The 26,701-nt window shown below is 43.9% G+C and overlaps 1 protein-coding gene across 3 annotated transcripts; it reads left to right on the forward strand.

Annotated features, from left to right (window-relative positions):
• The first annotated feature begins 289 nt into the window (after positions 1–289).
• MTNAP1 (mitochondrial nucleoid associated protein 1) lies at positions 290–14,146 on the forward strand. 3 transcript variants are annotated; one of them, XM_081219462.1, is made up of 7 exons: positions 290–370; positions 847–942; positions 2,968–4,450; positions 9,359–9,466; positions 9,871–9,912; positions 10,031–10,138; positions 13,450–14,146. In XM_081219462.1, exons 3-7 carry the CDS (start codon positions 2,995–2,997, stop codon positions 13,512–13,514), a joined length of 1,779 nt encoding a protein of 592 aa, XP_081075588.1. In that variant the 5' UTR covers positions 290–370; positions 847–942; positions 2,968–2,994; the 3' UTR covers positions 13,515–14,146. The 3 variants fall into 3 exon arrangements, with proteins under 3 accessions (XP_081075588.1, XP_081075587.1, XP_081075589.1); XM_081219461.1 differs by lacking the exon at positions 9,871–9,912 and having other exon boundaries at positions 2,968–4,579; XM_081219463.1 differs by lacking the exon at positions 9,871–9,912.
• Positions 14,147–26,701: the final 12,555 nt, after the last annotated feature.

Here is a 26,701-nt window from a genome sequence, read left to right on the forward strand (position 1 = left end):
GACACGACCCCGGCCGCGCCGACCGGTAACCCCGCCCACAGGAAAAGGAGGGCTCGGAGCGCCCAGGAGCTTCTGGGAGAGAGGACCTCGTTAGAGGTCGCCCGAGCTTTCGCCTGTTCGCAGCCGAGTGGGGATAGCTTAAGAGTCAAGCCAGGCTTAAATTAAATTAAAGTATATCAGAATAATATGTTACAAGTATTTGAGTTAAATCCCTGTGAGGTCACAATTTTTTAAAAATAGCTGAGAAGCATCAGGCAGTGTTGCGGACGGCCTGCCCCGGGTCCCAAGACTGAGAGTTGGGAAGCGGCGCGTGGACTGCGCTGGGGGGCGGGCCTGTCGCGGGGCTTCGTGGTCTTATGTGTCTTGCGAGGTGAGGCGCTGTCGTGGGGAGGGTTCCCACGGGCGGGGATGTTTCCTAGGGCCTCCGCCGTAGGTCTGGGGACGAATGTGGCGACAAGAGGAGAGTGGGGGGAGGGCTTCCTGAAGCCGAAGATTCCGCCCCCTTAGGCGTCCCAGCGGCTCCGGCGCCTGGGGCTGGGGGGCTGCGGGGAGGCCCCAACCAGGAAGCAGCAGGACTGCTTTCCTGAAAACGTTACGGGCAGGAGGGTACGCCAGATAGTACTGCTGGGGGCGGGGAAGTCCGCTGGAGAGCGCAGGAGCGGCGGGCGAAGATTAGCCTAACTTTGAGGTCCGCCCTGTGCCCAGGAGGGTGGTCAAGTCTGCTTTCTGGAACACCGAGGTAGCACTGCCCTACAGGTGACTCGGTTATTTGAATTTGCCCAAGCACTTTGCCACATTTATTCATTGTATGTGCTGTCGAGTGACTTCCCTAATTGTGTTTTTCAGAGGCCGACATTAAAATCGCAACTAGAGAACGGAGAGCGAGGCATGCAGAACCAGGAGAAACAACCGCAAAATCAGCATCTTTCTAGAAAAGCTTTGGTAAGAAAGCAGTTAATAGGGAAGAACCTTTGTATTCTGTTACAAGTTAATCACTAAAGGGATGTTGCCTGTAAGCTTAAATTACACCTAATAGCCCATCTCTGGGAACACTGCCTCCCAGGTCATGAGCATGAAGCTAAAATACCTGTGTTTAGCTCAGAGGAAACAGCCTGACGAGCCCACCTGTGAATCACTGCAGGAAGGAAGAAAATAGCATACTCCCTCCGGAGGCTGATGGGAACTAGGAAATGTTTGGCTTTACTCCCTTCCCTTTTAGTATAAAGGATGCCTGAATTCTAACTCAGGCAAGATGGTTCTTTGGGACGCGAGTGCCCCATCTCAGTCTGCCGCAGCTTTCCAAACAAATTCCCTAGTCCTCGCCCCTAGAACTCATCTCTCGGTTTATTGGCCTGTCCTGCGGTGAGCGGATGAGCTTGAACTCGGTAACATTAAGGCATCCATGGTGAGACGTTACTGTTCAAGGGTGCAGGAAAGATCTCAGTAGGATTAAGTGTGAGGATAGCACGGTGTGGAAGCACGTGCCTCTAACAGGTCTCTTTTAAAGTCGTTAGCCTAAGGCCCTTGGACTGGCTTCCGTTGTGTGTATTTTTGTAAATAAACAGTCCCTAACTTTTATTATATTGTGAAAGGGGTACCTCCAAGGTAAGAATAGTTGCTGTAAAGTCTATTGGCAGAAAACAGTTTTGGTTTTTTTGTTTGTTTGTTTTTTTGCGGTACGCGGGCCTCTCACTGCAGTGGCCTCTCCTGCCGCGGAGCACAGGCTCCGGACGCGCAGGCCCAGCAGCCATGGCTCATGGGCCCAGCCGCTCTGCGGCATGTGGGATCTTCCCGGACCGGGGCACAAACCCGCGTCCCCCGCATCAGCAGGCGGACTCCCAACCACTGCGCCACCAGGGAAGCCCTTGTTTTGTTTTTTGTGGGTTTTTTTGTTTGTGTGTTTTTGCCTGACTTCATGTAGGATAAGGTGGGTCAGTTGCTCTGATGGATTGGCCAGGGCCAGGCCCAGTGCTCGGTTCTGAGAATACAGCTGTGCACAGGGTCCACCCGTTCCCTGCTCTCTGGAACTTGATAGAATAAGAAATATAAACAGAATTAACTCATCTGAGCTTTGGAATGAAATACTTCCTTTTCCTGACTGGAGAGAGTAATAGAGGCACCAGTGGTACATGGTGTAAGTTTTTTTAAATGTTTTTGTGTGGCATAAATTTCACAAAAGTGTCAAACTAAACAAATTCGACATTAATCCATTGTACTACATACTGCAAGTAAAAAATGGGGGACCATGTCACCTCCACTTATGTATTATTTGTGCATTCGCTGTACTTCTATATATATGTATGTATATATGCTTATTACTAATGCGTTAAATGTCAGTAGCATTTCGTTTTTCATGCTTGGACAATAGAAGCTCTAATATTTTCTTCTTGCCCCAGTGGATCTTCTGTATATCACTGTGGAAATACTAGTCTAAGCCACCTTGGAATCCCAGCCTGAGTTTTTTATTCTTCACCATTCTTCCCTTGAATGATGTGTTTAAGGGTTTATAACAGTTTCTTTATACTCATGTGCTATCCATTTGACTTGCTGCAGTGTTAAATAGCAAACACTTTATTGGCATTGGCATTTTATCTGTTTGGCATTCTGGACATCTTTTCCTTCCACTAAGCATTAATTCACTAGACTTAAGTTTTTTGGTCTGGCTCACCTCCTAGTTAGGGATGTTGAAAAACCTCTTTGGTTGTCTTTTGTAATGACTGATTCCTAAGAGACTTTAAGGAGTGTGAAATACCAAGCAGAAATGGAGCCAGGAATATTGATCTTAAAATCCAACTATGTCTGTTTTCTACCTATGGAAGAAAAAGGATGAGTCAAAAGAAATTTTTTAAAACGTCCTTCAACCTAGCTTCTTTCAAATGAATTTAAAAGGTACAACACCTAAATAAATTATTAGTATTTACTCTATGGATTGTGTGCTCCCCGTAACCTCACATTTCTCTTTTTCAGGAATAGGAGAGTGCTATTCCACCCAGAATGGAAGTGTGTCCTTACTGTAAGAAGCCATTTAAACGATTAAAATCCCATTTGCCGTACTGTAAGATGATAGGACCAGCTGTGCCTGCTGTTTGTCAGTCTAAGCCGGCTACACTCCCACGTGCTAAAAAAATCAAAGGGCCAATCAGAGACTCAGTTAAAGCAAAAGAGAAAGGGTTAGGGACAGATAGTAAGAAAAGAAATCCTGAACTGAAAGGGGACAGATCAGAACAACAGACAGTTAAGTCCTCTCCACAACTAACTGTTGGTTTGGAAAAAACAAGTAATACAAAGGCTGACAAAGACTTCAAGAATCAAATTCAACCCTCCCTCAAAATGCTAAAAAACACTGAACCGAAGGTTACTTTCCAGGGAGAAACTACAGCTCAGTTTTCTGCATCAGAAAACACCACTCCTAAAAAAGAGCTTGCTGAAGATTTGTCTAAATCAGGGGAAAGTAGAAATAACCCTTCAGAAACTGAAGCTTCTTTAGCTCTTGGCCCAATGGAACCTTCTCTGTCAAATCAAGATAGGAAATATTCTTCGGCTTTCCCTAATGATGTACAAGCCACTTCTGCTGATTTAAGATTGGACAGAGTGGATGCCCCAAGACAGAACCTTCTCATAAAATTACTAGATATGCCTCTGGGCGATTATCACAGTTCTCCCTCGAATCTCAATTCCGGGATTAAAAGGGTAAGCATATCATCAAGCAGTGAGAGGGATTCCAAGGCCGGGGATCACCTCTTGGGAGTCTCTACCAGAGACTCTGGGAATTGGGAAAAGAACACAGAATCACAAATTGCAGCTTTTAAGGTTAGCCCGTTAGATAAAATCCAGGTCAAGGAGAACCAGGGAAAAGGACTTGACCTTGGAGCAGAGGCATGTGGGAGCCAAGGAAATGCAGAGAAAAGTGCATTTGCAACAGAAATGCAGGAATGGGCTGCCGTGAGCGATGATTCAGTCATGGAGAGGAAATCTCGAGGTGAAGGCCCTGATTTAGAGTTGCTTACGCCAACGGGGACAAATTGCAGTGAGCTTCTCTCTGTATCACAGTCACGTAATCAAAGTCTTGCCTCTCTGGCTATGAAATTCCTCCAAGAAGAGAAGGCAGAAGCCTGCAGCCGTAAACAAGTCCCTGCTATGAAGGCATTGACGAAGAGTGAGGGGCAAGCTTCTCTGACACCCACGTCGGGCTGTCGGCCGCCAGCATCGCACCCTAGGGGCCAGCATTCTGCACATTCAACCCATCATCACTCTTTTAAAAGCCCCTTCACAGGTCAGATCGGTGCCACCGACAGAAAGACCCTATCCAGCTCCCTGGGGCTGGAGTGGTTTCCAGAGCTCTATCCGGGTTATCTTGGACTCGGGGTGTTGCCGGGGAAGCCTCAGCATTGGGGCACATTGGCCCAGAAGCCTGCGCTCATCAGTACCCAGGGGGAAAGCTGCTCACAAGGTAAACATGCTCCCGTTCAAGCTCATCCAAACAGCTCTGTGCCTTTTGAATCAATGAGGTTCAGACGCCCACATTCTCACTCGCTTGACTTTATTCGTACGTACCTAGGCATTCCAGTGCGCTGGACTTGTAAGTGTCCTCAGAACGTGACTTCTTGCTCCCAGGGGTCAGTAATAGCAGTGGTTTATCACTCTCTCTTCCCCTCCACCAAGAGGTGAAGGTTGGACTACGACAGGCTGGCCAGTGATGCTGATAACAGTTGACCTTCTACATTCGGAAGAGGCACGGCCTCTTCTAGAAATTGGGTGGGTATTCAAGCTGAAGAGACTCAGGAAAAACATGAAGATTTCAGGGTCTGCCTAAACAGAACAAGCGCCGTGCTCAGATTTCAGTCAGGACCAGGTTGGGCAGAAAATAGGTTCCAGACGTGTGGTCAGATGCAGCATCTAGCAGTTCGGAGTAGCACAGAAGGGAAGGGCAGATGGGGTTCTTGGCTTCGGGGGCAGGCTGGGGTGGCAGTCAAGGCAGGTGGAAGTGGGCCTCAGGCATGAGCTGGTGAAGATCAGGAGCAGAGGGTGTGGCCAGAAGGGAGCAGAAATCCATGCCCTGGAAGAGTTAGGCCGCGGAGACTAGGACCCAGGATAGGACCAAAGATGGAGCCTCAAGACACGAGAGGTGAGGTAAGAAGGATGGGGGGAAAGAGGCTGGACGTCGAAACTGGATTGTGAGTCTGTCTCTTCCGAAGCTCCCTGGATGCTCCTGGCTGGTGCCTAGAATGGGTTCAGCAGTGGGCAGGACGGAGGCCCGGGTAGGAGCCAGGAGTTCCCCTACGGCCCCCTCGGTGCCCTCGCTTTTTTCTGCTGAGTCTCACCTTTAGTTATTGAACTACCTCTCTAATTATGAAACAGAGTGTCTCCATTTTCCTCCCCAGAAGCTTTGGATTACTTTTTGTTTGGGTTTTCTAGGGGCGTGGTTAGGCGTGGTCACAGTGGCATCCATCTCTTTCTTGCCTAGCGTTCTTTGGTGCTTACGGGTTATTTTGACAGGAGACCCAAAGCCACTCAGAATAGGCTTGCAGCAGAAAAGCTTGTGTTATCCCTTCCTAAAGGATACATTTTTCCCCTCTACTATGTTTTGTGAATGATCACATATTCACTAAGCCCCAGTTTGGCTGTTGTGGAAAGCATTTTCTTTTGTATTTTAATTATCCCTTTCTAAAGGTTTCAAAATGGACGTGTATTAAGAGGGTTGCTAGCTTAAAGCTACGTTTCCTTCAGCTGCCTCAGTGGTTAACCGGGTTTTCTACAAACAGGTCTGACATCTTTGCTGTCTTTACAAAGTTGTATCAAGTCCCTACTCCATCTTAACATAGAATTAATATACTCACATTTGTGTTGCTTTGTGGTTTTCAGGGTGCTTCACCTATCTTCTGATTTTGGCCTCACCACTCTGAGAGGTGGGCAGAGTGCTTTTCTCTCTGTTTTGCAGGTGATGAAACAGGCACAGGGGATAAGTGATTTGTCCAAGGTGGTGATGCCAGTAAGTGGTAGAGGTGCAAGTAGAACCCCGTCTCCTGAGGCCTAGTTTAAAGCTTTCACTCAACCATGTTGTAGAAAATGAGCCACAGCTAGACGCACAGGTGTTATTTATATCTCCAAGCTTCTCTGTGGTTTTCAGTGGCATAAACACACACAGCCTGTAGCAAATCTCTAGCGAGTAGAAGGGCTTCTTTGTATTCTGTCCTACCCTCTGTAGTGCGAAGGTAGGTTCATTTTAGTGGGAAAAGGGAGGGAACTAAAAATGTTTATCAGGTGATGGCGGTTTCTGTTCGTGGTGCGAGATGCCTGATGTAATTATCTCCTTTAACCCTCCTGACGGTTCTGAGGGGCTGTCACTGCCAAAGATCGCCCTCTGTTGTGGGCGAGGAGTCTGAGCCTCAGAGGGCTCAGTGACTTGCCCACGTTCACCAGTAAGCGGCAGTCAGGGTTCAAATCCAGGTCCATCTGGCTTGTACATCCATGGTCTTTAAACTCAGCCTCGGGCTTACTTTAGGGCAGTTAGTGGTCAATATCACGGCTGATTTAAGTTATTGGTAACACTCCCTTTAATAGGTCCCAAGATTACAGTAATAATAAGGTAAGAGATAACAGTAATCCGTGTCACCAAATCACTAGGCTTGTGAAATTGAATATGGGGGGAAAATACAAGTTTTCCTTTAATAGTAAGTTCTTCCAGGATAGTGTGGCTAGAAATGATTTTGTTCTCTTTTATTGGTCACAGTCTGTAATGTGTGATTAGTTTGGGTTCCTGTATCGGGGAATGTGTAGCCATCACTGTGCCGCTAGTTCTGTTGTAAACCGAAAAACTGTTGGAAGTTGGCTCCACTGTTAACGGTCAGACTCTGATGCTGCTACCAAATGAGCAGGAGACACTAGAGGAGACCCTAGGATCTCAGTTAAGGTCAAGACCTGATTCCTCAGTTGGCCAGGGACTTCAAGGCCGTCAAATCTACAAGGATAAAAAAGTAGTGTGGCTCCTCAGCTTTGTACCTTCACCTGGCAGTGACTGTCCCCAGTGACTGCAGGGTCAGACTGACCTCCCAGCAGTCATTGCAGAAGAGCTTGGGCTATATGTGCCCTTACTCAGGCAAAACCTTTGATGGGCCACTCCTCTATCTCAGGAAACCAACTCATCCCTTTGATACTTAAAGGCAGGGCCAGTGAGCTAAGAGTTACTGAGTTAACTCTATATCAGGTGTGATACCTGCATGTTTACTTAAGTTATCTTAAGGAATCTTATACCAGTTCTGGGAGATGGGTATTATCCCCTTTTACAGACGAGGAAACAGTTTCAGAGAGGATGAGTGACTTGCCCAGTATCCAGTTTCTAACGTGATCTGATGGTCTTTTCCGGGCAGTGTTTCTTGCACTGGACCGTTGGGCTCCAGGATGTTGTCAGTTTTCTTTCCTGCACGGGGAAATGCAGCTAGTCTTCGTGCCATCAGGTACCTGAGTAAACTTAGGTGAGGTGATTCTACCAGCTGGAAAGGCACCTAGAGCCTTCATTTCGATGAAACAAGGTAGGACCAGAAGCTCTCATGGCCGATGAAAAATGGCTATGTTTTGAGGACCTAGGCTAGGAAATCCCGAGGCAGACTGATGGTTCTGAGGATGCCACCACGTTGGGCTGCAGGGGATCGGGCTCATGGAATTCGGCAGCGCTAGGAGCGATCTTTTGAGCTTCAGGGAGAAAGGTTCTCATGGGCCTCACTACCAGAAGGAGGAGTTTTCCTGGCCTGAGGGAAAGTAGATTTTAGAAGTCCAAGATTTAAACCTCAGGAGACTCAACAAGTACCAAGGTCTGAGAGCTCTCAGCTCAGCAATAGAGGACTTCGTTCAAGGGAAACCTCTCAGAGTCCCAGTCGCCTTGAGAGCGTTCAGCTGGGAGGGCTGGCTGGGCCTTTACAGAATTCAGGTGCCTTGGCTTTGGGGCTGAAAGTGTAAGAGATCTAAGTCCTCGGTTCCCAAATCTGGACAGTTAACAGTTTCACGTGGTCATTTTTTTTTTTAAGAGTAAAGATTGCTAGGCATCGTCCCCAGAGATTGATTCTGAAGCGAGGCCTCAGAATTGTATTTTCAGACATTTCCTCGGTGTCACCGAAGATCAGCCGAGTTTGACAACTGCTCCTGGAGGTGATGGCCCTGGCGCAGGTGCCTCAGGCCTAGCAGTGGGCTGTTCTCAAATTGTGGCAGGGGAGAAGGTGGTTTGGGAAGAAAAAACTTTGTGTAATTACAAAAAGCAAAATATGGCTGACGGGGTTACCAGAAGGTCAAGTGAGAAAACTTTATAGGTCATGGGTTTTTAAAGGCCAAGAAACAGCTAAATAAAGGCTGTTCTCTAACCTGCAACCAGAAATTTCCATCAGTAGGGTATCCATGTGAGGTGTTTTTGTTTGTTTGTTTTGTTTTTTAAATGTATTTATTTATTGGCTGCGTTGGGTCTTCGTTGCTGCATGCGGGCTTCTCATTGCGGTGGCTTCTCGTTGCGGAGCACGGGCTCTAGGCGCGCAGGCTCACTAGTTGTGGCTCGCGGGCCCTAGAGCGCAGGCTTGGTAGTTGTGGCGCATGGGCTTAGTTGCTCTGCGGCACGTGGGATCCTCCTGGACCCATGTCCCCTGTATTGGCAGGAGGATTCTTAACCACTGCGCCACCAGGGAAGCCCTTGGGTAGTGTTTTTACATCCACAGCAACTTTCACCACACCTGCTAAACCCGTTGTAAATATTTGCTTAGTTTACCCTTTATCCTAATAAACCAAACCAAGACCAGAGAACCAGCAATAGTAGAGACTCCCTGCCTGTCATTAAACATGGGAAATAACAGGGGCAGGGAAAATGTAAATACATAGCCTAAACCCTCCTTTCTGGTTCTACTTTATCGTTATTCATGTATTGAACATAAATAAGAAGTGTGCTGGTCAGCAGTAGTGCTGGGCTGGGCTGATGAGCTGGCTTGTCGACTGTTGTAGTGACAAGTAGCGGTAATTAACGTGACAGTAGAAAGTCATGCTTTTTGCTAATAAGATGTTTAGCAGATGAGAGGAAGAATAAATGATTCATTTCATTAAGTGTGTATCCCTGGATCATCTGGGCACTATATTCATCGGATCGGAAATGGATCTAGATACTGATCCCCAGGGTCCCTTAGTCTGTTGAAGAACCTTTTCTTGATGTGGAATAGATGGCTTTGACCTTCAGTGATTACCAGTTAGCCGCAGCCCGAGGCAGACATTAATCCACCTATTTAGAATATACCTTTCCTGCAGCCGCGCCCTGGGAACCTTGGGCACTGAGTGTTGGGGAAGAGGATGGATTTAAATGAATAATCACAGTGACTGTTTGGAACCCTAGTTCCTTTGTTGGAAAGAAGTTCGACGGCGGTGAGAAGTTTGGAAGCCCCGGCCAGGCTCACAACCTCCAGCTTCTCTCTAAGGAGGCTCTTGGGAGCTGTCCAAACAGGTGAGGCTGGAATCACGACTGCTGGGCTCTTGCTGGTTCCAAGCATTTGGAGAACTTTCTCTTCCTTTAGCCATGGCTGTTACAGCAGGCTCGAGAAAGAGAAGAGGACAGCCTTGTAGTCTTACTACTCTCCTGCTTGGCTGTTTTCATCCAGGAGTCTGATGTAATTAAAAGCACCGAAGCTAATAATAGCAACTGCCATTTATTGAGCAGCTTTCATTTTTTCAGTACTTACCCCTGCCTCTCTCTGCCACCTGCCCGTCTCTGCCTTCCCCACGTTGATTGTCCCCAAGCCAGGAAGGCTCAACCTCAAGTTAACCAGCTGTATTCATCTCCTCCCCACGAAAGATTTTAACCAAACTCCCCAAAATAAGAGTGACTAATTTAAATTTATTAAAATTCAGGTCTTTTGGTTTTAGCCTTTTCATCACGCGCGCAATATAGTGGTATGTAAATTCTTTGCAATTCCTTTGCCTAAGCTAACCGGGTAACTTGAGTCCCTCACAGATAAGGGCCCCTAGGGGCCTTTCCCTCTAACAGTGAGACCTGCTTCTCTTTAAACAGGCTGGATCAGGTGTCGCACCACCGTGAAGGGCAGAGGAGTCGGTGGCATCATGATGCTCTTCACAGGGTACTTCGTCCTTTGTTGTAGCTGGAACTTCAAGCATCTGAGTAAGCCTTTCTCTATTTTTAGCCTAAATTACAGGTCACATCCCATTATAGGCACCTCCGAGGGATTTTCCGAACTGCTTTTTTGTTTTTCAGTTTTGCATTATCTGACATGCCCTAGAGAATGAGCTGTTGCCTGAGAGGTTTTTTTTGGAGGTTTTGAAACTGGAGGTTTTGGTTAGAGTGGCCTTTATAAGATTTGACTAGAATTTACATAACTGTTGTTATGCTCCATTTAAGATTGTCACTGGAAATCTGGTGAGCTTTGTGTTTTCTCCTTAAAGCCATTTGTGTGTTAGAAGATCAGGGCTCTTCTGCAAGGTGACTTTTTAATTCCTATGTAAGAGCTTCCTTTTAGGATTGAAACCAAATAGCTTTATACCCCAAAAGAGAGGAGGAGAAGCAAAATACAGCTGTCACTCATCAGTGTGTCTTAAGGCTTAGAGCTGTTTTATTTACTCCACTTTTAACATTAAAAGCACAACACCTTTCTAGTGACGTGTTTCAACTTGCTCCAAATCTTACCAGAAGGAGAATGCCTAGATTTCATTGCTCTTTTAGTTCCAGATAACTTTTGCTCATTTTTTAAAGTATTGTTTTATAAAAGAAAAAAAAACCAGAAAAAGCCCAGTATTCTTCCACAATTTAAAAACAAAAAAACCCACACGCTTTCAGATGAAAATTTTCAGTGTAAAAGTGTAAGATAATCATTAACACTGGAGGCCAGTAGAATTCACAAGCTTCTAAAATATCAGATTTGGGCTTCCCTGGTGGCGCAGTGGTTGAGAGTCCGCCTGCCGATGCAGGGGACACGGGTTCGTGCCCCAGTCCGGGAGGATTCCACATGCCGTGGAGCGGCTGGGCCCGTGAGCCATGGCCGCTGAGCCTGCGCGTCCGAAGCCTGTGCTCCGCAACGGGAGAGGCCACAACAGTGAGAGGCCCGCGTACTGCAAAAATAAATAAATAAAATAAAATAAAATATCAGATTTGACTCTAACTGGATTTGTTGGCTAATTCAGTACCAGTACATAGGGCACAGGTGAAGCAGCGGGAATGTGTCTGCACCAAACTCTTCTATCCTGACGAGCAGGGCATAGCTGCTGGCCCTTGTCTAATATGCATGGCCATCGGTGAGAAAGAGGAATTCCTTTCTGATCATCCCCGCATAAACGGAGATGCCTAAAATCCCAAGTCATTTCTTTCACAGGGAAAAAGCCTTCCCTGAAAGTTTTACCTGCCTGAAGGAGACCATGTAGGTGATGCATGAGGTTATTTTTCACATCTCTAAATTGAGACTGAAGAAAGTGAGACAGAAACTTCTCATTTTGCTTAAGACTTTACTTCTAAATTTATAAAGCAAAAATATAACACAATGATCTGTAGAGTCAAGACATAGAAACAGTCAACAGAATGGCCTTTTAGATCCTTATGTTTATCTCTGTTTATCTTAAGAGCTGCAGCGCTGGTGTAAGTAGCATTGACCTGGACACCACGTAAGAAAGCTTTGGCACTCCAAGGCAGGGATGGTGGAGATGGCTGCAGTGCGAATTTAACAATGGAAACTTGTACTGGGGGCAGGGGAGAGCGTGAAAAGAATAAAATTATTGGAATCCAGCAATTCTGTAGGAAGCCAGTTTTTTAATGTGGACAGATCTGGTTCTGTCTGGATATTTCTTTTGACTTGTTCTCAAAAGTGACAAGAGTTACTGAAAAAAACTTCAGTTTGTTTAATCATAAAGGCTGATGTTATTCAGAGAGACAATCATAATGGCTGATGTCATTCAAGGAGACAAGAAGATGGCAGAGTTTGTCATTAGAATTTTTTAATAGCTATCTCCTAATAGCTCATATCTCAATTTTAAATCTTTCTCTCTAAAATTATTCTCTATATCTTGGCATTTTGCTATTCATCTCTACTACTCGGCTACATGTACACTGGTACAGAATAGTATCTGAAGTGGCAGGAAATCACACATCAGACCCTTCCCCTTGGGAATGGTTAGACTCTTGGGTCCTTGACCAGATCTTGGCAGGAGTCAGAAACATAAAAGCAGAGGGTGGGTTCAGAGTTGCAGGTGAGCCTCTGAAAAATCCTTGGCAGGTTATTTTTTAAGCTAATTAAAGCAGCACACTAAACACAAGGCTAAATCACCTTTTCCACATCTTAAGTGAGTATAATAGTGAGCAAATGGTTTCTGCTTATCTCTTCTTGGAAGCTTTTCAGAACTCCACCCCGTCCCTTCCCAAGAATTTCAGTGCAATACTCAAATATTCCTCCCACTTTGTTAGGGTTGTTTTTGGCTAGTGGGGTTTTTATGTCTCTTCCCACATCAGAATATTCCATGTTTTTCTAATTTTCTGCTTTGTCCTCTAGAGAATAACTTGGATACTTATAAAGGCTTCAAGGAAATGTAATGTAGATCTCACAGATGGATAACGGTTTTCAACTTCTTTTCCAACATCAGAGGTTGATTACATACTAGATAGCGATATGCCCCTTCCCCTATCAATCAGTCGATGGGTCTGTCTGTATCTTCCCTTTGCTTGTGATATCCTCAGGCCAAAATACATGTGTTCAGTCCCTCTTTTGTCCCAGCTCCTTCAGAACTATGAAAAAGCAGGTGTGCTGTTCTAAGGGCAGCATTCATGTATTTGCACACCTCTTCCTTCTCTCTTCCCAGAACTCGATGCTGGCTTATCTTCTGCTGTATCTCCCTTTTCTGTTCTTCAGTCCCCTGTCGTCCCCCCACCCCGCCTCTCTAATTATCCCCAGTGGGAGTAATTTAATTCTGCATCAAATTCTCATGGTTAAGGAAAAGGTGTGCTAGAATTCTCCATAAGGAAAAATTCACGGTTGAGGAAGAGTATACTAGAGGTAGTTATTTTAGTTTAATATGACAGGATTTTCAGAACTCCAAAAATAGTATCTTGCCTTTAGGAAAGGCTTTGTGGCCTTTCTTTGTAAATGCCCTGTAAGAGGTACGGTCAGGGAGGGGGGTCTCCCTGCACCTGCCCCTTTGCCTTACTCTAGATCAGAAATGCTTAGGGTACAAAGGTAGGTGAGAATGACCTCTCAGCTATGTCCTCTTCCCCAATCCCCTCGAGCCCAGGGGTCAGCAGACCACGACAGCCCACAGACACAAGCCATCATGTGGCCTATTTTTGTAAATAAAGTCTCCGTGGGACACAGCCCTGCATCTTTGGTTAGGTGATGGCTGTGGCTGCTTCCACACTGCAGTGGCAGAGTTGAGTTGTCGCAACAGAGACCATAGACCCTGCAAAGCTGAAAATGGTTACTCTCTGGCCCTTTACAGAAAGCATGCCAAGCCCTGCCCCAGATAGACAGGATGCCTCACGGGCTCCTGTGTCGGAGGGATGAAGAGGACTGGGGATCTCCGCTCTGAAGCATTTGGTTAGGAAACGCGAGAGGAGGAGAAGCCTTTCTGGACTCAGCACCTAAGCGCCTGAATGTTGCCCCCTCAGCACCCCACCGCGTGTGAGTGCAGTGGTGACGGCAAGAGTAAGCTCACAGCTCCCCAGGGTTGTCATCAAGATCATTTTTGTCCCTACTGTAAGTAAACTAGCGCCACTTGTAATCAGAACGCTAAAACATCATGAAAGGGTTTAACTCCGTTAGATCACGATAAATACTTTACATCTCTGAAAATAAGTTCCTTAATGAGAAAAGCGAACTACTTAATGACCCATCAGTCCTGAAGGGATATCTGCTGCTTATTGCCCGGTATGTTGTGTTAGTTTCAGGTGTACAGCATGGTGATGCAGTTATACATATATATATCTATTTATGTGTATGTATTCTTTTACAGATTCCTTTCCCTTATAGTTGATTACAGAATTTCAACTAGAGTTCCCTGTGCTACACAGTAGGTCCTTGTTGATTATCTGTTTTATATAGAGTGGTGTGTATCTGTGAATCCCAACCTCCTACTTTATCCCTCCCCCCACCCCACCCTTTTCCCCTTTGGTAACCATAAATTTGTTTTCTACGTCTGTGGGTCTTTTTTTGTTTCGTATATAAGTTCATTTGTATCATTTATTTTTTGTAGATTCCCCATATAAGCGATATCATATATTTGTCTTTCTCTGTCTGGCCTACTTAGTATGATCATCTCCTAAGTCCATCCACATTGCTGCAAATGGCATTATTTCGTTCTTTTTAATGGCTGAGTAATATTCCATTGTATATATGTACCATATCTTCTTTATCCATTCCTCTGTTAGTGGATATTTAAGTTGCTTCCATGTCCTGACTATTTTAAGTAGTGCTGCTGTGAACATTGGGGTACATGTATCTTTTCGAATCATGGTTTTCTCCAGATATATGCCCAGGAGTGGGATTGTAGGATCATATGGTAGCTCTATTTTTAGTTTTTTAAGGAACCTCCATACTGTTCTCCATAGTGGCTGTACCAATTTACATTCCCGCCAACAGTGCAAGAGGGTTCCCTTTTCTCCACACCCTCTCCAGCATTTATTTTTTAAAATACATTCTTTTTATTTATTTTTATTTTTTATTTTTTATTATTTTTTTGTTGTTGTTTGGGAATATCTTTTTTTTTTTTACATCTTTATTGGAGTATAATTGCTTAACAACGGCGTGTTAGTTTCTGCTTTATAACAAAGTGAATCAGTTATACATATACATATGTTCCCATATCCCCTCCCTCTTGTGTCTCCCTCCCACCCTCCCTATCCCACCCCTCCAGGTGGTCACAAAGCACCGAGCTGATCTCCCTGTGCGATGTGGCTGCTTCCCACTAGCTATCTACCTTACGTTTGGTAGTGTATATATGTCCATGCCTCTCTTTCACTTTGTCACAGCTTACCCTTCCCCCTCCCCATATCCTCAAGTCCATTCTCTAGTAGGTCTGTGTCTTTATTCCTGTCTTACCCCTAGGTTCTTCATGACATTTTTTTTCTTCTTTAATTCCATGTATATGTGTTAGCATACAGTATTTGTCTTTCTCTTTCTGACTTACTTCATTCTGTATGACAGACTCTAGGTCTATCCACCTCATTACAAATAGCTCAATTTCGTTTCTTTTTATGGCTGAGTAATATTCCATTGTATATTTGTGCCACATCTTCTTTATCCATTCATCCGATGATGGACACTTGGGTTGTTTCCATCTCCGGGCTGTTGTAAATAGGGCTGCAATGAATATTTTGGTACATGACTCTTTCTGAATTATGGTTTTCTCAGGGTATATGCCCAGTAGTGGGATTGCTGGGTCATATGGTAGTTCTATTTGTAGTTTTTTAAGGAACCTCCATAGTGTTCTCCATAGTGGCTGTACCAATTCACATTTCCACCAGCAGTGCAAGAGTGTTCCCTTTTTTCCACATCCTCTCCAGCATTTATTGTTTCTAGATTTTTTATGATGGCCATTCTGACTGGTGTGAGATGATATCTCATTGTAGTTTTGATTTGCATTTCTCTAATGATTAAAGATGTTGAGCATTCTTTCATGTGTTTGTTGGCAGTCTGTATATCTTCTTTGGAGAAATGTCTATTTAGGTCTTCTGCCCATTTTTGGATTGGGTTGTTTGTTTTTTTGTTATTGAGCTGCATGAGCTGCTTATAAATTTTGGAGATTAATCCTTTGTCAGTTGCTTCACTTGCAAATATTTTCTCCCATTCTGAGGGTTGTCTTTTGGTCTTGTTTATGGTTTCCTTTGCTGTGCAAAAGCTTTGACGTTTCATTAGGTCCCATGTGTTTATTTTTGTCTTTATTTCCATTTCTCTAGGAGGTGGGTCAAAAAGGATCTTGCTGTGATTTATGTCATAGAGTGTTCTGCCTATGTTTTCCTCTGAGAGTTTGATAGTTTCTGGCCTTACATTTAGGTCTTTAATCCATTTTAAGCTTATTTTTGTGTATGGTGTTAGGGTGTGATCTAATCTCATACTTTTATATGTCCCTGTCCAGTTTTCCCAGCACCACTTATTGAAGAGGCTGTCCTTTCTCCACTGTACATTCCTCCCTCCTTTATCAAAGATAAGGTGACCATATGTGCGTGGGTTTATCTCTGGGCTTTCTATCCTGTTCCATTGATCCATCTTTCTGTTTTTGTGCCAGTACCATACTGTCTTGATTACTGTAGCTTTGTAGTATAGTCTGAAGTCAGGGAGCCTGATTCCTCCAGCTCCGTTTTCCGTTCTCAGGATTGCTTTGGCTATTCGGGGTCTTTTGTGTTTCCATACAAATTGTGAAATTTTTTGTTCCAGTTCTGTGAAAAATGCCAGTGGTAGTTCGATAGGGATTGCATTGAATCTGTAGAATGCTTTGGGTAGTAGAGTCATTTTCACAATGTTGATTCTTCCAACCCAAGAACATGGTATATCTCTCCATCTATTTGTATCATCTTTAATTTCTTTCATCAGTGTCTTATAATTTTCTGTATACAGGTCTTTTGTCTCCTTAGGTAGGTTTATTCCTAGATATTTTATTCTTTTTGTTGAGGTGGGAAATGGGAGTGTTTTCTTGATTTCACTTTCAGATTTTTCATCATTAGTGTACAGGAATGCCAGAGATTTCTGTGCATTAATTTTGTATCCTGCTACTTTACCAAATTCATTGATTAGCTCTAGTGGTTTTCTGGTAGCATATTTAGGATTCTCTATGTATAGTATCATGTCATCTGCAAACAGTGACAGCTTTACTTCTTCTTTTCCAATTTGGATTCCTTTTATTTCCTTTTCTTCTCTGATTGCTGTGGCTAAAACTTCCAAAACTAGGTTGAATAAGAGTGGTGAGAGTGGGCAGCCTTGTCTTGTTCCTGATCTTAGTGGAAATGGTTTCAGTTTTTCACCATTGAGGACAATGTTGGCTGTGGGTTTGTCATATATGGCCTTTATTATGTTGAGGAAAGTTCCCTCTATGCCTACTTTCTGCAGGGTTTTTCTCATAAATGGGTGTTGAATTTTCTCGACAGCTTTCTCTGCATCTATTGAGATGATCATGTGGTTTTTCTCCTTCAATTTGTTAATATGGTGTATCACATTGATTGATTTGCATATATTGAAGAATCCTTGCATTCCTGGAATAAACCCCACTTGATCATGGTGTATGATCCTTTTAATGTGCTGTTGGATTCTGTTTGCTAGTATTTTGTTGAGGATTTTTGCATCTGTGTTCATCAGTGATATTGGCCTGTAGTTTTCTTTCTTTATGACATCCTTGTCTGGTTTTGGTATCAAGGTAATGGTGGCCTCGTAGAATGAGTTTGGGAGTGTTCTTCCCTCTGCTATATTTTGGAAGAGTTTGAGAAGGATAGGTGTTAGCTCTTCTCTAAATGTTTGATAGAATTCGCCTGTGAATCCATCTGGTCCTGGGCTTTTGTTTGTTGGAAGATTTTTTTTGTTTTTGTTTTGTTTTGTTTTGTTTTGTTTTGCGGTACGTGGGCCTCTCACTGTTGTGGCCTCTCCCACTGTGGAGCACAGGCTCCGGACACGCAGGCTCAGCGGCCATGGCTCACGGACCCAGCCGCTCTGCAGCATGTGGGATCTTCCCAGACCGGGGCACGAACCCGTGTCCCCTGCATCGGCAGGCGGACTCTCAACCACTGCGCCACCAGGGAAGCCCTGTTGGAAGATTTTTTATCACAGTTTCGATTTCAGTTCTTGTGATTGGTCTGTTCATATTTTCTATTTCTTCCTGATTCAGTCTTGGCAGGTTGTGCATTTCTAAGAATTTGTCCATTTCTTCCAGGTTGTCCATTTTATTGGCATAGAGTTGCTTGTAGTAATGTCTCATGATCTTTTGTATTTCTGCAGTGTCAGTTGTTACTTCTCCTTTTTCATTTCTAATTCTATTGATTTGAGTCTTCTCCCTTCTTTTCCTGATGAGTCTGGCTAATGGTTTATCAATTTTATTTATCTTCTCAAAGAACCAGCTTTTAGTTTTATTGATCTTTGCTATCGTTTCCTTCATTTCTTTTTCATTTATTTCTGATCTGATTTTTATGATTTCTTTCCTTCTGCTAACTTTGGGGTTTTTTTGTTCTTCTTTCTCTAATTGCTTTAGGTGCATGGTTAGGTTGTTTATTCGAGATGTTTCCTGTTTCTTAAGGTGGGATTGTATTGCTATAAACTTCCCTCTTAGGACTGCTTTTGCTGCATCCCATAGGTTTTGGGTCGTCGTGTCTCCATTGTCATTTGTTTCTAGGTATTTTTTTATTTCCTCTTTGATTTCTTCAGTGATCACTTCATTATTAAGTAGTGTATTGTTTAGCCTCCATGTGTTTGTATTTTTTACAGATCTTTTCCTGTAATATCTAGTCTCATAGCATTGTGGTCGGAAAAGATACTTGATACAATTTCAATTTTCTTAAATTTACCAAGGCTTGATTTGTGACCCAAGATATGATCTATCCTGGAGAATGTTCCATGAGCACTTGAGAAAAATGTGTATTCTGTTGTTTTTGGATGGAATGTCCTATAAATATCAATTAAGTCCATCTTGTTTAATGTATTATTTAAAGCTTGTGTTTCCTTATTTATTTTCATTTTGGATGATCTGTCCATTGGTGAAAGTGGGGTGTTAAAGTCCCCTACTATGAATGTGTTACTGTCAATTTCCCCTTTTATGGCTGTTAGCATTTGCCTTATGTGTTGAGGTGCTCCTATGTTGGGCGCATAAATATTTACAATTGTTATATCTTCTTCTTGGATTGATCCCTTGATCATTATGTAGTGTCCTTCTTTGTCTCTTCTAGTAGTCTTTATTTTAAAGTCTATTTTGTCTGATATGAGAATTGCTACTCCAGCTTTCTTTTGGTTTCCATTTGCATGGAATATCTTTTTCCATCCCCTTACTTTCAGTCTGTATGTGTCCTAGGTCTGAAGTCGGTCTCTTGTAGACAGCGTATATATGGGTCTTGTTTTTGTATCCATTCAGCCAATCGGTGTCTTTTGGTGGGAGCATTTAGTCCAGTTACATTTAAGGTAATTATTGATATGTATGTTCCTATTCCCATTTTCTTAATTGTTTTGGGTTCATTATTGTAGGTCTTCTCCTTCTGTTGTGTTTCTTGCCTAGAGAAGTTCCTTTAGCATTTGCTGTAAAGCTGGTTTGGTGGTGCTGAACTCTCAGCTTTTGCTTGTCCGTAAACGTTTTAATTTCTCCATCAAATCTGAATGAGATCCTTGCTGGGTAGAGTAATCTTGGTTGCAGATTTTTCTCCTTCATCACTTTAAATATGTCTTGCCAGTCCCTTCTGGCTTGCAGAGTTTCTGCTAAGAGATCAGCTGTTAACCTGATGGGGATTTCCTTGTGTGTTATTTGTTGTTTTTCCCTTGCTGCTTTTAATGTGTTTTCTTTGTAGTTAATTTTTGACAGTTTGATTAATATGTGTCTTGGCATATTTCTCCTTGGATTTATCCTGTATGGGACTCTCTGTGCCTCCTGGACTTGATTAACTATTTCCTTTCCCATATTAGGGAAGTTTTCAACTATAATCTCTTCAAATATTTTCTCAGTCCCTTTCTTTTCCTCTTCTTCTTCTGGAACCCCTATAATTCAAATGTTGGTGCGTTTAATGTTGTCCCAGAGGTCTTTGAGACTGTCCTCAGTTCTTTTCATTCTTTTTTCTTTCTTCTCTGCAGTAGTTATTTCCACTATTTTATCTTCCAGGTCACTTAGCCGTTCTTCTGCCTCAGTTATTCTGCTATTGATCCCATCTAGAGTATTTTTAATTTCATTTATTGTGTTGTTCATCGTTGCTTGTTTCATCTTTAGTTCTTCTAGGTCCTTGTTAACTGTTTCTTGCATTTTGGCTATTCTATTTCCAAGATTTTGGATCATCTTTACTATCATTATTCTGAATTCTTTTTCAGGTAGACTGCCTATTTCCTCTTCATTTGTTAGGTCTGGTGGGTTTTATCTTGCTCCTTCACCTGCTGTGTGTTTTTCTGCTTTCTCATTTTGCTTATCTTACTGTGTTTGGGGTCTCCTTTTTGCAGGCTGCAGGTTCGTAGTTTCCATTGTTTTTGGTGTCTGTCCCTAGTGGCTAAGGTTGGTTTAGTGGGTTGTGTAGGCTTCCTGGTGGAGGGGACTAGTGCCTGTGTTCTGGTGGATGAGGCTGGATCTTGTCTTTCTGGTGTGTTTTGCGGTGTCTGTGGACTTTTTATGATTTTAGGCAGCCTCTCTGCTAATGGGTGGCATTGTGTTCCTGTCTTGCTAGTTGTTTGGCATAGGGTGTCCAGCACTGTAGCTTGCTGGTCGTTGAGTGAAGCTGGGTGCTGGTGTTGAGATGGAGATCTCTGGAAGATTTTTGCCGTTTGATATTATGTGGAGCTGGGAGGTCTCTTGTGGACCAGTGTCCTGATATTGGCTCTCCCACCTCAGAGGCACAGCACTGACTCCTGACTGCAGCACCAAGAACCTTTCATCCACACAGCTCCTCAATTTGGGATGATTCGTTGTCTATTCATGTATTCCACAGATGCAGGGTACATCAAGTTGATTGTGGAGCTTTAATCCGCTGCTTCTGAGGCTGCTGGGAGAGATTTCCCTTTCTCTTGTTTGTTCTCACAGCTCCCGGATCTCAGCTTTGGATTTGGCCCCGCCTCTGCGTGTAGGTCGCCAGAGGGCGTCTGTTCTTTGCTCAGACAGGACAGTGTTAAAGGAGCAGCCGCTTCGGGGACTCTGGCTCACTCAGGCCGGGGAGGAGGGAGGGGCACGGAGTGCGGGGCGAGCCTATGGTGGCAGAGGCCGGCGTGACGTTGCACCAGCCCGAGGGGTGCCGTGCGCTCTCCCGGGGAAGCCGTCCCTGGATCCTGGGACCCCGGCAGTGGCAGGCTGCACAGGCTCCCTGGAATGGGGCCGTGGACAGTGACCTGCGCTCGCACACAGGCCTCTTGGCAGCGGCAGCAGCAGTCCCAGCGTCCCACGCCTGTCTCTGGGGTCTGCACTTTCAGCCGCGGCTCACGCCTGTCTCTGGAGCTCCTTTAAGCAGCGCTCTTAATCCCCTCTCCTCTCGCACCAGGAAACAGAGGGAAGAAAAAGTCTCTTGCCTCTTCTGCAGGTCCAGACTTTTCCCCGGACTCCCTCCTGGCTAGCCGTGGTGCACTAACCCCTTGCAGGCTGTGTTCACGCCGCCAACCCCAGTCCTCTCCCTGCGCTCCAACCGAAGCCCGAGCCTCAGCTCCCAGTCCCGCCCACCCCAGCGGGTGAGCAGACAAGCCTCTCGGGCTGGTGAGTGCCGGTCGGCACCGATACTCTGTGCGGGAATCTCTCCGCTTTGCCCTCCGCACCCCTGTTGTTGTGCTCTCCTCCGTGGCTCTGAAGCTTCCCCCTTCCGCCACCCACAGTCTCCACCCGCGAAGGGGCTTCCTAGTGTGTGGAAACCTTTCCTCCTTCACAGCTCCCTCCCACTGGTGCAGGCCCCACCCCTATCCTTTTGTCTCTGTTTATTCTTTTTTCTTTTGCCCTACCCAGGTACGTGGGGAGTTTCTTGCCTTTTGGGAGGTCTGAGGTCTTCTGCCAGCATTCAGTAGTGTTGTGTAGGAGTTGTTCCACGTGTAGATGTATTTCTGGTGTATCTGTGGGGAAGAAGGTGATCTCCGCCTATTTTTTTTTTATTTTTTAATCAACACCTTAATAGATTCAGAATTACTTTATCAGTACTGATCCTTTTTTTTTTTTTTTTTTTGGCTGCATCGCGTCTTAGTTGCAGCATGGGGATCTTTCGTTGCAGTGTGTGGGCTTCTCTCTAGTTGTGGCACACGGGCTCTAGAGTATGTGGGCTTAGCTGCCCCATGGCATGTGGGATCTTAGTTTCCCAACCAGGGATCTAACCTGGGCCCCCTGCAGTGGAAGCATGGAGTGCTAACCACTGGACCTCCAGGGAATTCCCTCTAGCATTTATTATTTGTAGACTTTGATGATGGCCATTCTGACCAGTGTGAGGTGATACCTCATTCTAGTTTCGATTTGCATTTCTCTAATAATAAGCCATGTTGGGCATTTTTCATGTGCCTTTGGCCATCTGTATGTCTTCTTTGGAGAAATGTCCATTTAGATCTTCTGCCCATTTTTTGATTGGGTTGTTTATTTTTTGGATATTGAGCTGTTTGAACTGTTTGTATATTTTGGAGATTAATCCCTTGTTGGTTGCATCATTTGCAAATATCTTCTCCCATTCTGTAGGTTGTCTTTTTGTTTATGGTTTCCTTTGCTGTGCAAAAACTTTTAAGTTTAATTAGGTCCCATTTGCTTATTTTTGTTTATATTTTCATTATTTTATAAGACAGATCCAAAAAGACACTGCTGCAATTTATGTCAAAGAGTGTTCTGCCTATGTTTTCCTCTAGGAGTTTTATAGTATCCAGTTTTACACTTAGGTCTTTAATCTTTTTTGAGTTTATTTTTGTGTGTGGTGTTAGAGAGTGTTCTAATTTCATTCTTTTATATGTAGCTGTCCAGTTTTCCCAGCACCACTTACTGAAGAGATTTTCTCCATTGTATATTCTTGCCTCCTTTGTCATAGATTAATTGACCATGGGTGCATGGGTTTATTTCTGGGCTTTCTGTCGTGTTCCATTGATCTATCTTTCTGCTTTTGTGCCAGTACCATACTCTTTTGATGACTATAGCTTTATAGTATAGTCTGAAGTCAGGGAAGCTGATTCCTCCAGCTCTGTTTTTCTTTCTCAAAATTGCTTTTACTCTTCGGTGCTTTGGCTATTTGGGGTCTTTTGTGTTTCCATATAAATTAAAAAATATTTTGTTCTAGCTCTGCAAAAAATGCCACTGGTAATTTGATAGGGATTGCATTGAATCTGTAGGTTGCCTTGGGTAGTATAGTCATTTTGACAATATTGATTCTTCCAATATAAGAACATGGTATATATTTCCATCAGTTTGTGTCATCTTTGATTTCTTTCATCAGTGTCTTTTAGTTTTCAAAGTACAGATTTTTTCCTTCCCTAGGTAGGTTTATCCCTAGGTATTTTATTAGGTTGGCTAAAAAGTTCGTTTGGGTTTTTCTGTAACATCTTACCAGACTTTCTGGCCAACCCAATATTATTTTTGGTATGATGGTAAATGCGATTGTTTCCTTTGTTTCTCTTTCTGATCTTTCATCGTTAGTGTTTAGAAATGCAGATTTCTGTGTATTAATTTTGTATCCTGCAAGTTCACCAAATTCATTCATGAGCTCTAGCAGTTTTTTGTTAGAGTCTTTAGGATTTTCTGTGTATAGTATCATGTCATCTGCAAACGGTGACAGTTTTACTTCTTTTCCAAATTGGATTCTTTTTATTTCTTTTTCTACTCTGATTGCAATGGCTAGTACTTTCAAAACTATGTTGAATGAAAGTGGCAAGAGTGGATATCCTTGCCTTGTTCCTGATCTTAGAGGAAATGCTTTCAGCTTTTCACGATTGAGTGTGCTGTTAGCTGTGGGTTTGTCATATATGGCTTTTATTATCTTGAAGTAGGTTCCCTCTGTGCCCATTTTCTGGAGAGTTTTTATCATAAATGGATGTTGCATTTTATCAAAAGCTATTTCTGCGTCTATTGGGATGATCATATGGATTTTATTCTTCAATTTATTAATGTGCTGTATCACACTGATTGATTTGCAGATATTGAAAAATCCTTGTATCCCTGGGATAAATGCCACTTGGTCATGGTGCATGATCCTTTTAATGTACTGTTGGATTCAATTTGCTAGTACTTTGTTGAGTTTTTTTTTTTTTTTTTTTTTTTTTTTTTTTGCAGTACGCGGGCCTCTCACTGTTGTGGCCTCTCCCGTTGCGGAGCACAGGCTCCAGACGCACAGGCTCAGCGGCCTTGGCTCACGGGCCCAGCCGCTCCGCAGCATGTGGGATCTTCCTGGACCGGGGCACGAACCCACGTCCCCTGCATTGGCAGGTGGACTCTCAACCACTGTGCCACCAGGGAAGCCCTTGTTGAGAATTTTTGCATCTGTGTTCATCAGTGATATTGGCCTGTAATTTTTTTGTGTGGTATCTTTGTCTGGTGTTAGTATCAGGGTGATTGTGGCCTCATAGAATGAGTTTGGAAGTGTTTGTTCCTCTGCAATTTTTTGGAATAGTTTCAGAAGGATGGGTGTTAACTCTTCTCTAAATGTTCAGTAGAATTCGCCTGTGAAGCCATCTGGTCCTGGACGTTTATTTTTGGGGAGTTTTTTAATCACAGATTCAATTTCAGTACTTGTAATTGGCCTGTTCATATTTTGTTTCTTCCTGGTACAGTCTTGGGAGATTGTACCTTTCTAAGAATTTGTCCATTTCTTCTAGGTTGTCCATTTTATTGGCATAGAGTTGCTTGTAGTGGTCTCTTGCGTCAGTTGTAACTTCTCCTTTTTCATTTCTAATTTTTTTGGTTTGGGCCCTATCCCTTTTTTTCTTATGAGTTTGGCTAAAGGTTTAGCAATTTTGTTTATCTTTTCAAAGAACCAGCTTTTAGTTTCATTGATCTTTTTTATTGTTTTATTAGTCTATTTATTTTTTCCATGACCTTTATAATTTCTTTCCTTCTACCTATTTTGTATTTTGTTTGTTCTTTAGTTGCTTTAGGTGTAAGGTTAGGTTGTTTGAGATTTTCTTGTTTCCTGAGGTAAGCTTGTATCACCATAAACTTCCCTGTTAGAACTGCTTTTGCTGCATCCCATAAGTTTTGGATCCTTGTGTTTTAGGTTTCATTTGTCTCTAGGTGTTTTTTGATTTCCTCAGTGATCCATTGGTTGTTTACAAGCATATTGTTTAGCCTCCACGTGTTTGTTTCCCGTCTAGAGAAGTTGCTCTAGCATTTGTTGTAAAGCTGGTTTGGTGGTGCCAGTTCTCAAGCTGTTGCTTTCTCTGTCAAATCTGAATGAGAGCCTTGCTGGGTAATCTTGGTTTTAGGTTTCTCCCTTTCATCACTTTATATTGTGCTACTCCCTTTTGGCCTGCAGAGTTTCTGCTGAAAAATCAGCTGATAACCTTATGGGAATTTCCTTGTTGCTTTTAATATTTTCTCTTGATCTTTAATTTTTGTCATTTTTATTACTGTGTATCTCAGCATGTTCCTCCTTTGGTTAATCCTGTATGGGGCTCTCTGCGCTTCCTGGGCTTGGGTGACTGTTTCCTTTCCCATGTTAGGGAAGTTTTCTGCTATTATCTCTTCAAATCTTTTCTCAGACCCTTTCTTTCTTCTTCTTCTGGGACCCCTATAATGTGAATGTTGGTGCATTTGATGTTGTCCCAGAGGTCTCTTCAACTGTCCTCATTTCTTTTCATTCTTTATTCTGTTACACAGCAGTGATCTCCACCATTCTGTCTTCCAGTTCACTTATTCATTCTTCTGCCTCATTTATTCTGATATTGAATCCTTCTAGTGTATTTTTCATTTCAGTTATTGTATTCTCAACTGTTTGGTTGTTCTGTTTTCTAACTCTTTCTTAAAACTTCTTGTAGCTCCTCACTCCACATGCATTCTTTTCCCAAGTTCTTTGCCTCGGTTCGCAGGCTGCAAGATTGTAGTTTTCTTGCTTCTGGTGTGTGCCCCCGGTGGGTGAGGCTGGTCTAGAGGCTTGTGCAGGCTTCCTGGTGGGAGGGGCCAGTGTCTGCCCTCTGGGTGGGGCAGGGCTATAACATGGGGCACGTTGAGAGGTGTCTGTGGGCTCTGTGGGCTCGGGGAGTTTTTAGGCAGCCTATCTGCTGATGGGTGGGGCTGTGTTCCCTCTGTGTTGGTTGGTTGGTTGGTTGGCCTGAGGCCTCCCAGCACTGGTGCCTGTAGGCTGTTGGGTGGGCCCAGGTGTTGGTGCTAATTACCCAAGCAGGAGGGCTGCCCAGGAGGGTCTGGCCCAGGCTTCTACGGAGTCACTGCTTTCGTCCTGGGTCCTGGTGCGCTGCACCCTCCAAGAGTGGAGGCTCTGTTTCCCTCCCTCCTGTGGGGCTCCTGCAGTCAAACCCCACTGGCTTTCGAAGCCAAATGCTCTGGGGGCTCCTCCTCCTGACGCCAGACCCCCAGGCTAGGGAGCCTGATGTGGGGCTCCCAACTCTCACTCTTCTTGGAGGAAGTCTGTGATAAAATTATTCTCCAGTCTCTGGGTCACCCACCCAGGTGGTGTGGGAATTGATTGTGTCGCAGTTGCACCCCCTCCTACCATCTCGTTGTGCTTCCTTCTTTGTCTTTGGATGTAGGATATCTTTCTTGGTAGGTTCCAGTCTTTTTTTAATCAATGTTTGTTCAGCAGTTATTTGTGATTTTGGTGTGCTCGTGAGAGGAGGTGAGCTCAAGGTCCTTTCTACTCTGCCATCTTGTCACCAGTCTGAATGGCTTTCTCCCGCTGGTAAGCCATCAGAATGCAGTGACCGAGCTTAGCAGGGCCTTGATCTCTGATGTCTCCCAGGCTGTTTCTGTTCCAACCAAAACAGCGTTTTCAGTTGTAGGTGCCAATGTTTTTAACATCACCTAAGGAATAGTTACTCTTCAGTTTCTGTTGTGGAATGTACTTAATTATCTCTTTTTTCTGTGCTTCCAGTGCGAATGTCAGTGTAAACTATCTTTGTGACGTTGAACAAGTGACTTAACC

Source organism: Mesoplodon bidens (genome assembly GCF_964165515.1).
Source record: "Mesoplodon bidens genome assembly, chromosome: 19".
NCBI lineage: Eukaryota > Metazoa > Chordata > Mammalia > Artiodactyla > Ziphiidae > Mesoplodon > Mesoplodon bidens.

What these genes read in the sequence shown, in the direction of transcription:
- MTNAP1 (XM_081219461.1), top strand. Translation starts at nt 2,995, where the DNA reads ATGGAAGTGTGTCCTTACTGTAAGAAGCCATTTAAACGATTAAAATCC. An exon ending in CATTCCAGTGCGCTGGACTT is followed by an intron (nt 4,580 to 9,358) that starts GTAAGTGTCCTC and finishes TTGGAACCCTAG; the next exon opens with TTCCTTTGTTGGAAAGAAGT. An exon ending in CTGGAACTTCAAGCATCTGA is followed by an intron (nt 10,139 to 13,449) that starts GTAAGCCTTTCT and finishes GGCCCTTTACAG; the next exon opens with AAAGCATGCCAAGCCCTGCC.